Source organism: Scyliorhinus canicula, chromosome 16 (assembly GCF_902713615.1).
Source record: "Scyliorhinus canicula chromosome 16, sScyCan1.1, whole genome shotgun sequence".
Taxonomy (NCBI): domain Eukaryota; kingdom Metazoa; phylum Chordata; class Chondrichthyes; order Carcharhiniformes; family Scyliorhinidae; genus Scyliorhinus; species Scyliorhinus canicula.
Window position 1 is genome coordinate 54,218,815 of NC_052161.1, and position 17,770 is coordinate 54,236,584.

Genomic DNA, 17,770 nt, shown 5'->3' on the forward strand with positions numbered 1-17,770 from the left:
TCTTGGATGAACTAAAATGGCGCACATATTATTTAAATTATGCCCCAACGCACAATGCAGTAGTGTGTGTCATCTACAAGATGCTTTACAGAAACCTACAGCTCCTTCCAAATATGTGACCTGTACGTCCTGGAAGGACAAGGGCAGTAGATGCGTGAAAACTCCACCACCTACAAGTGCCCCTCCAAGTGACACATCATCCTGACTTAGAACTATTTTGTCGTTTCTTCACTGTCACGGGATCAAAATCCTGGAACTCCCTTCCTAACAGACTATGAGTGTACCTATGCTGCAATAACTGCAGCAGTTCAAGAAGGTGGCTCACAAACACCTTCTCAAGGGAAATTAGAGTTGGGCTACAGAGTTAGTGGCAGGTGCTTAAATAGGAAGGGAAATACAAAAAAATCTGGCAAGATGGAAGTGAATTCCAAAGGTTTGGGCTTCTGTTACAACCTGCTTTTTTCTTCTACCAAAGTTGCAGATCACCCTGTTAGTGTCTTGATAGGTGTCCCCAGGGAGGTAGAGCGAATCCACTCTCTAATTTCATATTCAAAAACTTTGATTTGATACTAAGCTCATAGTACAAGTGATATATGGAATGGGGATCATTTCAGGAGCACACCTGCATTGATTATCACTGAATCCCATGAAACAAACTGATTACTAACTTTATATTGCACAATATAGTAAAGGAAGAACATAAGAACATAACATAAGAACTAGGAGCAGGAGTAGGCCATCTGGCCCCTCGAGCCTGCTCCGCCATTCAATGAGATCATGGCTGATCTTTTGTGGACTCAGCTCCATTTTCCGGCCCGAAAACCATAACCCTTAATCCCTTTATTCTTCAAAAAACTATCTATCTTAACCTTAAAAACATGTAATGAAGGAGCCTCAACTGCTTCACTGGGCAAGGAATTCCATAGATTCACAACCCTTTGGGTGAAGAAGTTCCTCCTAAACTCAGTCCTAAATCTACTTCCCCTTATTTTGAGGCTATGTCCCCTAGTTCTGCTGTCACCCGCCAGTGGAAACAACCTGCCCGCATCTATCCTATCTATTCCCTTCATAATTTTAAATGTTTCTATAAGATCCCCCCTCATCCTTCTAAATTCCAACGAGTACAGTCCCAGTCTACTCAACCTCTCCTCATAATCCAACCCCTTCAGCTCTGGGATTAACCTAGTGAATCTCCTCTGCACACCCTCCAGCGCCAGTACGTCCTTTCTCAAGTAAGGAGACCAAAACTGAACACAATACTCCAGGTGTGGCCGCACTAACACCTTATACAATTGCAACATAACCTCCCTAGTCTTAAACTCCATCCCTCTAACAATGAAGGACAACATTCCATTTGCCTTCTTAATCACCTATTGCACCTGTAAACCAACTTTCTGTGACTCATGCACTAGCACACCCAAGTCTCTCTGAACAGCGGCATGCTTTAATATTTTATCGTCTAAATAATAATCCCGTTTGCTGTTATTCCTACCAAAATGGATAACCTCACATTTGTCAACATTGTATTCCATCTGCCAGACCCCAGCCCATTCACTTAACCTATCCAAATCCCTCTGCAGACTTCCAGTATCCTCTGCACTTTTCGCTTTACCACTCATCTTAGTGTCATCTGCAAACTTGGACACATTGCCCTTGGTCCCCAACTCCAAATCATCTATGTAAATTGTGAACAATTGTGGGCCCAACATGGATCCCTGAGGGACAGTATCTGGATCTGGAGAACAGTATCTGGAATATATTTTGGAAGAGGTTGTTCGTCCAGATAGAGTGAGATATTCAAGCTGACAGAGATTGAAGGAAATGCAAGGAATAAATGAATGAATTTGAAATTAAAGCAATTCAGATTTCTCACTAGTGAACAGTGAAGAACAGATTTGCAGGGTACGTATGCTTCAGGAAAAAGAGAAGAATGGGAAATGATGCGGAGTCAGGCAAATTCAAGATTTCAACATCACTAAGGGAGGAGAACTAGGGATTGGCATAGAGTCTTGGAATTGATTTAAAAATAGAAAGTGTAAGGGAGATACTGTTAAGAATAGCTTACAGGCCACTGCAAAATAAAGGGAGTGGATGTCCTGCAACCCCACCCAAAGAAAATCTGTGTATGCTGGGCCAATTAGAATTTTTAGGTCCGAGACTGATAGAGCTCCGTTTGGGGAGGTAGCAAAAGACATGGAGAAAAGGCAGGTAAACGGAGTTGAGGTACCAGTCAGCTTTAATGTAATAAATTGGTCAAACGGGCTTAAGAGGAGCTGATTGACCTACTCCCATTCCTCTTAATGTAGAAAAATGTCTGTAAAATACTGAGCTATTTTGATTATCATGGCTTTCAACCAATATCACTTGTTTCTATTAAAAAAATATACAAGTGGCAGTGGTCGAAACTCATCAACGCTGTAACTTTGGCACTGAACACAACTAAATAACCATTTGGTATAATGGGAAAATACAAACAAATGGAAGATCATTTAAAAAAGTGTTACAGCTTCAAAAACAAGAAAGGAACAGTAACTATGTATACGATGGTCATATTAGCAATATGGATGACTGAAAGAGAGGAGGAATAAATTGGATCAATAATCTCACGTACCTGGGGCAAGGGTGGTGCTGGAGACAGGTTGACATCATTTTGACATGGAGCTTGTTCAACAACCGGGCCTAAAATTACATTAACAGACATATGTGAACAATCAGCACAAAGTAAAATGTCCTTCTTAAACCTTCATCTTTTTCCGAGATATATCATTGTATCAAATGGGAAAAATGAATGAACTGCCTTAATGTAGTATTAAATGCTGGATTTCATGCTTGCTCAATAAATAAACGGTCAACCGCTCCGTATTGTTTCTTCAGTCAAAATCTTAAATATAAAACAAAGACTTATGCAAAAAATGTTCTCAATACAGGATCTACAATGACTAATGTTCAAACTCCACTCCATCAAAGTCAATTTTTTAAAAAATCATGGAATGTGGTCATTGCTGGCTCGGCCAGCATTTACGGCCCATCTCTAATGGCCCTCGAGAAGGTGATGGTGAGCAGCCTTCTTGAACCGCTATAGTCCATGTGGTGTAGGTGCACCCACGTTGTTGTTGGGGAGGGAGTCGGGATTTTGATCCTGCAATGAAAGGCGATATAGCAAATCGGGCTTGCAGGTGGTCCTGTTTCCATGCATCTGGTGCCTTTGTTCTTTTAGATGGTAGAGATCGTGGGTTTGAGAAACAGTCAGTTTTTCTAATTGTAAATAGTTTAGTTACATAGAACAGTACAGTACAGTACAGGCCTTTCAGCACAAGATGTGGTGCCGACCATTTATCCTAATCTAAAATTAACCTAACCTACACCCCTTCAATTTACTGCTGTCCATGTGCCTGTCTAAAAGTCGCCTAAATGTCCCTAATGACTCCACCACCTGTGCTGGCAGTACATTCCACACACCCACCACTCTCTGGTCGAACCTACCTCGGACATCTCCCCTATACCTTCCTCCAATTACCTTAAAATTATGTCCCCTCGTGACAGCCATTTCCACCCTGGGGAAAAGTCTGGCTATCCATGCCTCTCACCACTTTGTACACCTCTATCAAGTCACCTTTCTGCCTTCTTCGCTCCAATGAGAAAAGCCCTAGCTCCCTAGTTACAATTTATACTTATTCACCAGTCTGTCAGGATGCTTTAAGTGAAAAGTGGGGTGTTTGATAGATAAGGAAAGGAAAAGGATTGCTTAACTTATTCTTAATTCCTCCATTGAAATATTGGGCGAATGGCAGGATATATTGTTGCGAATTTACATTTGTAGCTTCTAGTAGCACGTTTCCCAGGTGGTTGCACTTTCGGACTGCTCTAGAGCCAAGGAGCCCTAAAATATCAGTTCTGATGAAAGGTCACTGACCTGAAATGTTAACTCTTTCTCTTATCACAGATACGGCATCACCTGTTGAGTATTTCCAACAGTTTCTATCCCAAGATTATAAGCTTTTTCCAAATGTCATTTTTGCAATGGTCAAATTTATGTTATCGCATGGTTCCTCTGGATGGAGACTTGCTGAGTAATTTGAAGCAGAACTTAAAAAAGAAATCTAGCCATGGAGATACAGGTTCTGGGGGAAGATGGCAATTAGCATGGCTAAAAGTATGTTGGTTGGAGAGATACATGTGTGGGATATTCCCCAAGGATTTGTGCCAAAACAGCTTTTATTTGTCATTTATATGAATCGTTTTGAAGTTAAGTGGTACCAAATTAGTGAGCATTATAATTTGAGCAAACATACAGAAGACTGGAGGAGGCCAGGCTGGCTAGTTGAATGAACAGATAGGCAGCAGCTGCAAATAGATGCACAGAAATGTTCATTTTGGGAAACAGAACACCGGCAGTAGGTACACTTTAAATGATAATATTCTTATAGATTGAGGGACAGCAAGATCGAGGGGTGCAGATGAACGGCTCTCTAAAAAGTACAAATGCTGGTATTAAAAAATTAAAAAGGCAAACAGAATTGCAGTTTTATACATAAGAGCAGCGTTGAATACAAAAGCAAGGAATCAATTAAATTATACAAGACATTGGATAAGCTACAGGTTGAACACTCCTAGACAGGAATTGAAGAATTTGGATTGCATACGGCTGTTGGGAGGGTAAATCAACATCAGACATGTAGGAGTCTTTCAAGCGACAGTTGATTAAGTTTCAGGAAAGTCACGTTCCTGTGAGACAGAAGGATAAGTATGATAAGTTTAGGGAGCCTTGAATAACGAGGGATATTGTGAACCAGGTCAAAAGAAAAAAAAAAGAGGCTTTTATACAGTCTAGAAGGGTGGGGGCAGTCGAAACTCTTGAGGAGTATAAAGAAAGTAGAGAGGTACTTAAGCGGGAAATTAGGAGGACTAGGAGGGGTCATGAAAAGTCCTTGGCAAGTAGGAATAAGCTGAATCTCAAAGCATTTTATTCATATGTAAAAAGCAAGAGGGTGGCCAGGGAGACGATTGGACCACTTAAGGACAGTGGGGGGAATCTAGGTGTCGAGCCAGAGGAAATTGACAAGGTAGTAAATGAGTACTTTGCATCAGTGTTCACCAAAGATAAAGACTTTGTGGAAGATGGTTCTGTGGAGGGTGTGTGGATAGTCTGGGTCATGTTGACATCAAAAAGGAGATGGTATTGGGTGTTTAAAAAACATCAAGGTAGATTTGTCTCTTGGGCCTGGTGGGATTTACAGAATACTGAGGGGAGCCAGGGAGGAAATTGCTGGGGCCTTGACTGTGACATCTTTGTATCTTCAGGCGAGGTCCCAGAGGACTGGAGAATAATTAATATGGTACCTTTATTTGACCCAGGTTTGAATCCCGGCCCTGGGTCACTGTCCGTGTGGAGTTTGCATGTTCTCCCAGTGTTTGCGTGGGTTTCACCCCCACAACCCAAAAGATGTGCAGGTTAGGTGGATTGGCCACACTTAAAACTGCCCCTTAATTGGAAAAATTAATTGGGTAGTTGTTTGTAGTATACATAAATGATTTGGAGGGAAATGTAGCCGGTCTGATTAGACAGTTCACGGATGAGTGGCAGATAATGTTGAGGATTGTCAGAGGATACAGCAGGATATAGATGGGTTGGAGGCTTCGGCAGAGAAATGGCAAATGGAGTTTAAGACGGACAAATGTGAAGTAATGCATTTTGGTAGGTCTAACAGAGGGGAAATATACCGTAAAGGGCAAAATACTTAGGAATATAGAAAGTCAGAGAGATCTGGGCGTACAAGCCCACAGATCTTTGAAAGTGGCAACACAAGTGGACAAGGTAGTCAAGAAAGCATATGGAATGCTTTCCTTCATTGGACAGCATGTGGTATAAAAACTGGCAAGTAATTCTACGGTTGGACAGAATGTTACTAAGACCGCACTTGGAATATTGCGCACAATTCTGATTGCCACACTACCAGAAGGATGTGGAGCTTTGGGGAGGGTGAAGAGAAGGTTTACCAGGATGTTGCCTGGTCTGGAGGGTGTTAGAGGCTGAATAGACTCGGATTGTTTTCATTAGAACAATGGAGGTCGAGGGGCAACCTTAAGATTATGAGGAGCGTGGATAGAGTGGATGGGCAGGCACTCTTTCCCTAGTAGAGGGATCAGTCATTAGGGAGCGTAGGTTTACAGTCCGTGGGTCAAAGTTGAGAGGAGATGTGCGAGGCAGGTTTTTATTTTGCACAGAGGGTGGTGAGTGCTGCCAGGGGAGTTTGTGGAAGAATATATTATCGGTGTCCAAAAGGCATCTTGGCAAATACATGGATAGGATGGGTATCGAGGTATACTAGGAAGTGCTGAGGGTTTTGGCCAAGGGTGGTATCATTACTGGTGCAGGCTTGGAGGGCCAAAGGGCCTGTTCCTGTGCTGTATTGTTCTTTTTAGTTCTTGAGGCTCAATTACATGGAATAATGTAACTTGGAAAATAAAACAAGTCTTTTTCATGAACAATGTTGAAGAAGAAGAAAATAATTCACAATTACAAAACGTGGAGAAGATTAACTGGTGAAAAACTTTGAATCAGTCATGTCGAGGCATAGGCCTAAATCCTCCGGTCCTGCCCACCAGGAATTGTCACGGGAAGGACAGAGAGTGAGCTCCAACAAGCAAAGATCCACTGACCTCATGGGCGGGCGGGGGGAGCGGTGAATGACACATGACAGGAAAACCCCTCTCATTGGCTCAGGTCGTTCATGGAGGATTGAAGGGGAAATTTGGAACTATATTTTTTTTTAATGAGTTAGGAGATCACACAATGCCTTATCACAAGTGGTTATGCAAGCACTGTCTAAAATATCATGTGAAAGGGTGCTGGATAAGTATTTAAAAACAAAAATGGTAATGGGGAAAACAGAGAAATGTCATTAGAATAAATAGATCCAACTGAAAAGCTATCACCTGCATCGGTAAAATGGGGGAACTGGTCTGTTTGTGCAATAAATTTCCTTCTATAAAAAGATTAAATTTAGAGTGCCCAATTCATTTTTTCCAAATTAAGGGGCAATTTAGCGTGACCAATCTACCTACCCTGCACATCTGTGGGTTGTGGGGGCGAAACCCATGCAAACATGGGAAGAATGTGGAAACTCCACACAGACAGTGACCCAGACTGTGCAATAATTTCTACTGATTTTTCAAACAGGCAAACTCGTGGAGGCAGCATACGATTACAAAGAACCTAATTTTACAGTGTCAGTGACAACAAAAGGAAGATGGTTAGATGCAAATTTCCACAAGCAAAGGGACATGAATGCTGCCACATACATTTCAGAACTGCTTCAGGAAGGTCCCTGTGCTGCAGAAACTGCATTTATTTTATTAGAATCAGAAATATATGTGGTGCACACACTTGAACAATGCATAAGTGCTCTGAAATTACAGGTGATGATTTTCTTTTTGCTGATGGCAGGCACAATCCATACACATCCACAAAAAAAATGCATTAGTTTCTGTTCACAGGAGATGGGGATCTGGAGTATGTATTTTGAAACGGGACATTTTAGCTGAAATGCCTATAAAGAGGCTTTTCTGTAACACTCTAGTTTCTGTACAGAAATATTTTGACCTTGTAGAATTGTCCGGCCGTTCTCATCAGCAGGATATTCCGGACCCACGCCGTGGGACCGAAAGGTCCCGCCGGGGGCCAATAGCGAGAAACATGCTGCGGGGAACCCCATCGAGGTTCAAATCCAGATGGTACAGTTTTTCAACCAAGTAAAACAAAAAGCAAACATTGGAGATGAAAACACAGATAGCCAATGAACATAGATAAGACAAAAAACATAGGAGCAGAATTAGGCCACTTGGCCCGTCATGTCTGCTCCGCCATTCAATCATGGCGGATATTTTTCTAATCCCCATTCTCTTGCCTTCCCCCCCATAACCACTGATCCCCTTAGCAATAAAGAACATATCTATCTATCTCTGTCTTAAATACACTCCGTGATTTGTCCTCCATAGCCTTCAGCCGCAAAGAGTGCCACAGATTCACCACCGCTGGCTGAAGAAATTCCTCCTCATCTCTGTTTTAAAGGATGCTCCCTTTAGTCTGAGATTGTGCCCTCTGGTTCAAGTTTTTCCTACTTGTGGAAACATCTCCACGACCACTGTATCCAGAACTCGTAGTATCCTGTAAGTTTCAATAAGATCCCCCCTCATTCTTCTAAACTCCAAAGAGTACAGGACCAGGATTCGGCTTCCGTCGGGGGAAGAGAGCAGTCGCGGGTGGAGGAGCACCTGGAGGGGAACAAAGCTGCGCCCCGCTCCTCGCCGAGAACCTGCAGCCAAGCGCGCAAATTCACCCGTTTGGGCCAACCCCCAGCAAGAGAGTAGGGACGAAGAAAAACCCGGACTCCAAAGCTCATTAGAGCGGGTGAACTGGGCGCTCAGAAGCGGAACGATCCAACGGCCTCCCCCCCCCCCCCCCCCGGGAACGACTCTGAAAAGAAAATACATTTTTTCACTTTTTAAAAAAACTTTTTCTTTAAAAAAAATTCTTTTGAAAATAATTTTATTTTTTAAAAAGTGGTAAGGAGAAAAGGGAGGGGAAAAGAAAAAGGGGGGAAAAAGCAGGGGGGGGGAAGAAAGGGGAAAAAAAGGGGGGACAAAAAGTGGGGGGGGGGGGGGGGGGGGAAATGCCAGAAGGGAGCCAAAGCAGAGGGAGAAGAGGCACCAAAAGCAGATGGGGCAATGTGCAAGCCCGATCAGACGAGCTAATCAGCGTTCAGCGCACAAAGTGGCAGAACGGAAGGTTCGCCGCAACAAAAAGAACTGGGCAGATAGGAGCATTTTCCCCCTGGGCCAGGGGGGAACTGGAACTGGAAGGCAGCCTTTGCTGAGGCGCTGAGGGAACATCAGCAAGAAAACAAGGCAGAGGCTTGGGCGGACATAGAGGCTGCAGTGCATGTAGCAATGGCCAAGACCCTGGCGGAGGTGCAGCTCGCCCTGGGCAGAGCAGAGGAGAAACTGGAAGCCCAAGAGGCGACCATTAAGGAACTGGAGAAAGCCGTGACTCACATGAGCGACCCAATCATTAGGGCAGCACGGTAGCATAGTGGTTAGCATTGTGGCTTCACAGTGCCAGGGTCCCAGGTTCGATTCCCTGCTGGGTCACTGTCTGTGCGGAGTCTGCACGTTCTCCCAGTGTCTGTGTGGGTTTCCTCCGGGTGCTCCGGTTTCCTCCCACAGTCCAAAGACGTGCCGGTTAGGTGGATTGGCCCTGTTAAATTGCCCTTAGTATCCAAAAAAAAGGTTAGGAGGGGTTATTGGGGCGAGGGGATGGGGTTGAAGTAAGGGCTTAAGTGGGTCAGTGCAGGCTCGGCCTCCTTCTGCACTGTATGTATGTTCTATGATCACGGCCCTGGAGAAGGAGCTGGCGAGACTGGGCAGAACACAGGGGAGCCTGAAGGGCAGAGTGGACGATCAGGAAATGTCAGGATAGTGGGCCTACCAGAGGAGATCAAGGGTAGAAACCCACGGCATACGTGGCCGAGATGCTTGGCAATTTAGTGGGGAGGGAAACTTTCCCCAACCCACCAGAAATAGACCGAGCACACCGGTCGCTGCGCCCGAAGCCCAGGGCAGGGGACCACCCGAGGGCAGTTATAGCTAAACTGCACCGGTACCAAGACAGGGAAACAGTCCTGTGCTGGGCCAGGAAAAACAGAACGTGCAAAAGGGAAGGACACTTCATTAGAATTTACGAAGACATTGGGGCAGACCTAGCCAGGAGATGGGCCGAATTCAATAGAGCGAAAGCAGCTCTTCACAACAACGAAGTGTATTTTGGTATGCTGTGCCCAGCGAAACGCTGGGTCACATACCAAGAGAGGGAATACTTCTTCACAGCCCCCGAAGCAAACAAGTTTGTCGAGGAACACAGGCTGGAAAACGAGCGGCGAGGGTAGAAACATGGGGCCCCTGGCATGGGGCAACAACAGGCCGACGGGGGAACGCGGCGCAACGCCAGGCACCCCCCCCCCCCCCCCCGCCACGGTGAGCGCACCCTGAACAAAAAGCAAACCACTGCCCGAGGGACCACTTCAGGTGAAAGACCAGGCCCCAGGACGAGGGAACGAGAGTAGCGGAGAAGGGAGAGCAAGCAAGAGGAGTGCAGGATAGGATAGGGGAAGAGCGGGCAGAAAACCGCAGAGGCCAGGCAGGGGAGATGAGAGATAGTAACTCCCGAGAGGGGGACCACCGCACGAGCAGGAAGGCTAGTGCCGGGGGCATGCAACAAAGCAGGCCGCAGCGCGCCCAACAGGAGGGGAAGGCTCCAGGCAGGGGGTGACCACTTAATAGAGGCGGGAGAGCAAACGGGGATAGGAACAGTGGAAAGACGGACAAAGGAGGGGTATATGGGAGAGGGGGCAGGGGAAGGGAGAGACTGGGGGGGGGGGGGGGGGGGAAAGACGCAGGGAAGGAGGGACAAACAAGGCTAGAAAGGGAATAGCAACAGGGTTACAACCAAGGGCTCGAAACAAGGAACCGCTGCAGTACGGCCTGTGGGCGAAGGGAGGCCCCAGAGTGCAGGGGACTACCCACGTGGCAGACACACAGTAGGCGGCCATGTCAGTTGCGCCCTGGACAAAGGGAAACCCCGGAGCGCAGGGACCCGACTGCATGGAGAGAGCAGCGACAGCGGCTATCCTGGTCGGCCCCCTAACAAAGGGAAACCCCGGAGAGCAGGGACGTGTCCACCAGGTAAGTATAGTTATTCTCACAGGAGCGAGGGGGCAGAAGCCCCCCACCAGGATAGTCACCTGGAACGCAAGAGGACTCAGCGGCCCAGTGAAAAGATCCAGAGTCCTCACCCACCTAAGAAATATATGAGGGCCGACATAGTCTTCCCCCAAGAGACACACCTGAGAGAGCAGGACCGACTGCGGGTAAGAAAGGGCTGGGTGGGACAAACCTACCATTCCTGCTATGGGACACGGGCCAGGGGGGTGGCAATACTGATCAGCAAGAGGACGATGTTTAGGGCGACAAAGACAGTTACGGACCCAGGGGGACGATATGTCATAGTCAGCGGGGTCCTGCATGGGGCACCGGTAGTCCTAGTTAATGTGTACGCGCCCAACTGGAACAACACGAGCTTCATCAAGAAGACCATGGCAGAAATCACTGACATAGCGACACACACACTAATCATGGGGTGGGGGGGGGGGGGGGGGGGGGGGGGGGGTGGGGGTGTGAGGAGAGAGAGAGAGAGAGAGAGAGAGAGAGAGAGAGAGAATTCAACTGTGTACAGGATCTAACGACAAGACAGATCAAACCCCAAAATGGGGAAAACCTCAAGCATGGCACTGGACAAACCAGTCAAGGCATTCGTATGGTGGTGGTGGGGGGGCAAAGAGGAGGAGAAGAATGCTAGAATCTCAAAGAAGGTCCTACAAAAAACAAAATCCTCGCGGGATTAACCCGCGGGGCGGACTAACCCTCCCAAACCAACAGGTGGCGACGGCTGAGCGAATAAGGGGATGGATCAAGGAGCCAGAAGCCGAGTGGGTGCGCGCGGAAGAGGTCTCCTGCATGGGGACCTCCCTCCGGGCCCTCGACATGGCAGCACTCCCATCCCCACCCAAAAAACACTCCAACAGCCTGGTGGTGATAGCACCCTCCAATCCTGGAACCAACTACGGCAGCAATTTGGCCTGACCAAAATGTTGGACAAAGCTCCCATCTGCAACAACCATAGGATCACACCAGCACTGACAGACACCACCTTCAAAAGGTGGCGGCAGGACGGAGGGACACTGACAGTCAGGGACCTATACACGGACGACAGGATCGCAACACTGGACGAACTGACAGAAAAATTCCAGTTAGCCAGGGGGAAATGAGCCAAGGTATCTCCAACTCAGAAACTTCCTACGAAAGGAGAAAAGGAGGTACCCACAACTGCCACAACAGACATTACTGGAACAGTTACTGGATGCAAGCATACTAGATAAAGGAAACTGTAGCAACATGTATGACTGACTGTTAGAGAGGGCCGACACTGGACGCAACAAGAAAGAAGTGGGAGGACCACCTGGGGATTGAAATAGGGTGGGGGCTCTGAAGCGAAGCACTGCACAGGTTCAACACCACCTCCACGTGTGCGAAGCTCAGCCTGACGCATCTAAAAGTGGTACATAGAGCCCACTTAACAAGAAGCCGTATCAGTAGGTTCTTCCTGAAGGTGGAGGATAGATGTGAACGGTGCCAAGGAGGCCCAGCCAACCATGCCCACACGTTCTGGTCATGCACCAGACTTGCGGGGTACTGGACAGCCTTCTTTGAGGCAATGTCCAAATTGGTGTGGATGAGGGTGGAGCCATGCCCAAAAGTGGCGGTCTTCGTGGTTTCAGACCAGCCAGATCTATTCCTGTGGCTTAGCACAGGGCTAAATCGCTTGGTTTGAAAGCAGACCAAGGCAGGCCAGCAGCACGGTTCAATTCCCGTACCAGCCTCCCCAAGCAGGCGCTGGAATGTGACAATAAGCAATTATTATTATTAAAAGTGCCATCAGTTCCTTCTTTTATAGATCATTAATGTATATTTTGCCTTTGGGTACAATACAATAAATTAACACGGCAAACAATGTATATAACGGTTTCTAAATTTGGAAAATGCCAATAAAAAGATATTTTTAAAAACAATTAATGTATATTGTGAAAAGTTGTGGTCCCAGCACCAACCCTTGAGGCACACCACGAGTCACCGTTTGCCATCCTGAAAAAGGCCCCTTTATTCCCTATCTCTGCCTTCTGCTAGTCAGGACCTTACCCGTAACACCTTGTGCTCTTAACAGCCTTCTATGCGGCACTTTGTCAAAGGCCTTCTGGAAATCTAAATAAATCACATCCACTGGTTCTCCTTTGTGTAACTTCCTTGTTACCCCCTCAAATAATTCTAACAGATTCCTCCCCTTGACAAAACCGTGCTGACTTAGTCCTATTTTATCATGCACTTCCAAGTACTCCGCAATCTCATCTTTAATAATGAACTCTAAAATCTTACCAATGACCAAAGTCAGGCTAACCAGCCTATAATTTCTTGTCTTATGCCTCCCTTCTTAAACAGGGGTGTTACATTAGCCATTTTCCAGCCCTCTAGGACCCACCCTGCTTCCAGTGATTCCTGAAAGATCACCACCAATGCCTCTATAATCTCCTCAGCTATCTCCTTTAGAACCCTGGGGTATAGCCCATCCGATCACAGTGATTTATCCACCTTCAGAACTTTCAGTTTCCCCAGACCTCTCCTTGGTGATGGCCACTACACTCGCCTCTGTGCCCTGATGGACAGGTAATGGCTAAACTCTGATCCCTTACTTCAGTTGTCTCTGCTGGGGCTTGGCTTGTTGGGTCAATAAATCACATCACTTGAGAAAACCTGCCTACTCCATCTAGTTTGGGAGTCATAAACGCTAGTGGAGGGAGCCAAACCCTCGACTACAAACCTCGAATATAAGCCATAGAACCACAGAATCCCTACATCGCAGAAGGAGGCCTTTCGGTCCATCGAGTCTGCACCGACCCTCTGAAAGGGAACCCCACCTATGCCCATTCTCCCACCCTATCCTTTTAATCCCACCTAATTTGCACATCCCTGGACAACCGAGCATGGCCAATCCACCTAAACTTCACATCTTTGGACTGTGGGCAGAAACCAGAAGAAACCCACATAAGCACAAGGACAACATGCAAACTCCACTCAGTCACCCAAGGCCGGATTTGAACCCAGGTCCCTGGCGCTGTGAGACACCTTGCCACCGAAAGCCATTCTAACATTAAAGGCATAAACATACTAGGATGTATTGGGTCTAGCCCACTATCTCAAGCTGAGCATGCTAAAAATGTCTTCTAAAGTACACCAAGTGGAATTGCATATACGAGTCAGCAAAGTTGTTTGTTTTGAGGTTTTCTACCAAGCTGACAGAAAAAAAATTAACTCAATAGTTTTATTATAATTCTTTGACATGTTTATTTTCTTTTAGTAATTAATAAAAACACTTATATTATTTTATTACCACCTGAAAGATAGATTAAAGGAAAGATGATATGACATCTGACTACATGTAGCTGATGGGGCATTTTTTACCCCAACCGATGTGGATAATTTTATGGTGTAAAAATTAACCCAGTCAGAGCTAGGTTAACACTATGTTGCATTCAGATATAAAGGGCTCCTAACAAATATCATCTCCAGCCATAGGCTGAATTTATAGGCCCTGACCTCTAAAATAATATTGTGCTAACCTGGAGTAATGGTCAAAAAATACTGATGGAGACTAACCGGAGACATTGCATTTCCTGTAATCAAAATTATTTTTAAGGGTGGCATGTGGTACAGTGGTTAGCACTGGGTCTGTGGCACTGAGGACCCAGGTTTGAATCCCAACCCTGGGTCACTGTCCATGTGGAGTTTGCATATTCTCCCTGTGTTTGTGTGGGTTTTGCCCCCACAACCTAAAAATGTGAAGGTTAGGTGGATTGGCCACACTAAATTGCCCCTTAATTGGAAAAAATGCATTGGGTACTCTAAATTTTAAAAAAAACTTGGTGGGAATGGGAGTGGTGAGGAGGATGTTAAGAGGCTTCAAGGTGATTTAGACGAATGGACAAATAAATGGCAGGTGCAGTGAACAACAAATATGAAGTTATTCACTTCGGACAGAGAAACAGAATGGAAGAGTATTATTTAAATAGTGATAGATTAGGAAAAAGGACGTGATGTCCCTGTATCAGTCACTCAAAACAAACATGCAGGTACAGCAAGCAGCAAGGCAAATGGTATGTTGGTCTTCATTGCAAGAGGACTGAGGAGAACAGGAGCTGGGATGACTTACTGCAGCTGTACTGGGCCTTGGTGCGACCACACCTGGAGGATTGTGTGCAGTTCTGGTCTCGCCATCAAAGAAAGGATATACTTACCACAGGAGGAGTGTAGAAAAGGTGCCCCAGACTGATTTGTGGGATGGCAGGAATGTCGTAAAAGGATAAACTGGGCCTCTCTTTCACTGAAATTTAGACGAATGAGAGGGGATCTAATTGAAACGTATAAAATTCTGACAGTGCTGGGCAGATGAATGTAGGATGTTTTTTCCGCTGGCTTGGTGCGGGAGGGGCAGGGTGACTATGACAAGGGGTCACGGTCTCAGGATATGTGGTAGCACCTATTGGGGCTAAAGGAATCCAGGATTGGTGGTTGGGGAGGGGTGGGTGTGGAAGAGAGAATCAGGGTATTGAACTTGATGATCAACCATGATCATAATGAATGGCGGAGAAAGCTCGAAGAGCAAAATGGCCTCCTCTTGCTTCTATTTTCTATGTATGCTTCTATGTATTCAGGACTGAAATTAGGAGGATTTCAGCTTCACAGAGGGTGGTGAACCTGTGGAATTCTCTGCCACAGAAGTCTGTGGAGGCCAAGTCACTGTATATATTTAATAAGGAAATGGATAAGATTTATAGACTCAAAGGCACCAAGGGGAGAAGGCGGCTGTATGGTATTGGGACGGGAGGATCAGCCACGGTCATACTGAAAGGCAGAGCAGACTTTCTCAGAGGAACATAGGCACAGGGGTAAGCGATTAAGCCTGTCCCGTCATTTAATGAGATGATGGCTGATCTGTGGCCTAACTTCATGTACCTGTCTTTGGCCCATATCCCTTAATATATCTTTATTAAAAAAAATATCTATCCCCTGCTACAATGGCAGAGGCAGCAGCGGGGGTTGGGGTTAGGGGGGGAACTTGCTTCGTTATTATTGGGCGCCAAATGCGGACAAGGTGCGGCGGAGGTGGGAACGAGAAGGGGTAGAGTGGGTTAGGATGAAGGAGGAATCTTGCAAGGGGTCTAGTTTGAGGGCTATGGTGACGGCAGCATTGCCAATGGCTCAGAGTAGGTATTCAGGGAGCCCAGTGGTGCAGTCCACAGAGAAGATATGCAATCAGCTGAGGAGGCATTTTAGGATGGATGGGATGTCGGTAATAACGCCGCTTTGTGAGAATCATGGGTTTGAGCCGGGGAGGATGGTTAGTATATAGGAGGTGGAGGAAAGTGGGGCTGGTCAAGTTGAGGAATTTGTATTGGAGGAAGGGTTCGCCAGTCTGGAGGAGCTACGGTGGAGCTAATTTTGAGACTATGCCCCTTAGTTTTAGAATCTCCAACCAGTGGAAATAGTTTATCTTTATTGGCCCTGTCTTTTTGGGGCTGGTTTAGCTCACTGGGCTAAATCGCTGGCTTTTAAAGCAGACCAAGCAGGCCAGCAGCACGGTTCGATTCCCGTACCAGCCTCCCCGGACAGGCGCCGGAATGTGGCGACTAGGGGCTTTTCACAGTAACTTAATTGAAGCCTACTCGTGACAATAAGTGATTTTCATTTCATTTCATTTTCATTTCCCTCTTAATATCTTAACCCCTTCGAAACTCGAGCAAAAACAGGCCTAATTTGTGTAATCTCAGCTCATAACTTAACCCTCGTAGTCCAGGTATCATTTTAGTATTCATATGTTGCACCCCCTCCAAGGCCAAAATATCCTTCCTAAGGTGTGGAACCCAGAACTGCTCACAGTTACTCCAAGTGGGGTGTAACCAGGGCTTTGGAAAGCTGCAGCATAACCTGTCTTAATACTCCAATCCTCTAGATTTAAATGTGAACATTCTATTAGCCTTTTTGATTATTTTCTGCACTGGTTCATGGTATTTTAAGGGTCTACATATCTGAACCCCAAGTCTCTTTGGACATCCACTGTACCTCTTCCCACTTCAAAGTACTCGTTTCTATACTTTTTTGGTCCAAAATGGATAACCTTTCACTTGCTTACATTAAATTCCACCTGACACTAATTTGCCCATTCACCTAGTCCATCAATATCTCCTTGCAATTTTATGCTATCATCTAGATTGCCACCTAACTTTGTATCAGCAGCAAATTTAGATATATGGCTTTATAGGTTTAATAAATAGTGCGAATAATTGAGGTCCCTGTGGTACATCACTAGTCATCTCCTGCCAATTAGAGTATTTACCCTTATCCCCACACGGTCAATTTCCTAACCATGTCAATATTTGCCTCAACTCCCTGGGCTTCCACTTTAGTTAACAGTCTCTTATGTGGGACTTTATCAAATGCCTTCTGGAAGTCCATATAAATAACATCCATAGACATTCCCCTGTCCACTACCGTTGTCACCTCTTTAAAAAATTTAATACGATTAGACGGACATGACCTTCCCTTCACAAATACATGCTGGGTCTCCCTGATTGGCCCAAAGTTTTTTAAATATAAATTTGAAATGAAATGAAAATTGCTTATTGTCACAAGTAGGCTTCAAATGAAGTTACTGTGAAAAGCCCCTAGTCGCCACATTCCGGCACCTGATCGGGGAGGCTGTTAAAGGAATTGAACCGTGCTGCTGGCCTACCTTGGTCTGTTTTCAAAGCCAGCGATTTAGCCCTGTGCTAAAGAGCCCAATTCATTTTTTTCCAATTAAGGGGCAATTTAGCGTGGCCAATCCACCTATCCTGCACATCTTTTGGGTTGTGGGGGCGAAACCCACGCAAACATGGGGAAAATGTGTAAACTCCACACGGACAGTGACCCAAAGCCGGGATCGAACCTGGGACATTGGCGTCGTGAGACAACATGCTAACCACTGTGCCACCGTGCTGCCCAGTTGTTCGGCCAAAATTGAGGTATTCAGTACACCATCCCTGATTATAGACTCCAGCAATTTCCC

At 45.9% G+C, this 17,770-nt stretch overlaps 1 protein-coding gene across 5 annotated transcripts in view; it reads right to left on the bottom strand.

Annotated features, from left to right (window-relative positions):
• Window positions 1-17,770, bottom strand: part of ide (insulin-degrading enzyme) — a 245,968-nt gene that overhangs the window by 3,796 nt on the left and 224,402 nt on the right. For all 5 annotated transcript variants that reach the window (XM_038822333.1, XM_038822331.1, XM_038822334.1 and 2 more), the window contains one exon: window positions 2,612-2,679. In XM_038822333.1, the coding sequence (XP_038678261.1) occupies window positions 2,612-2,679 (68 nt within the window). The remainder of the gene's footprint in view (window positions 1-2,611; window positions 2,680-17,770) is intronic.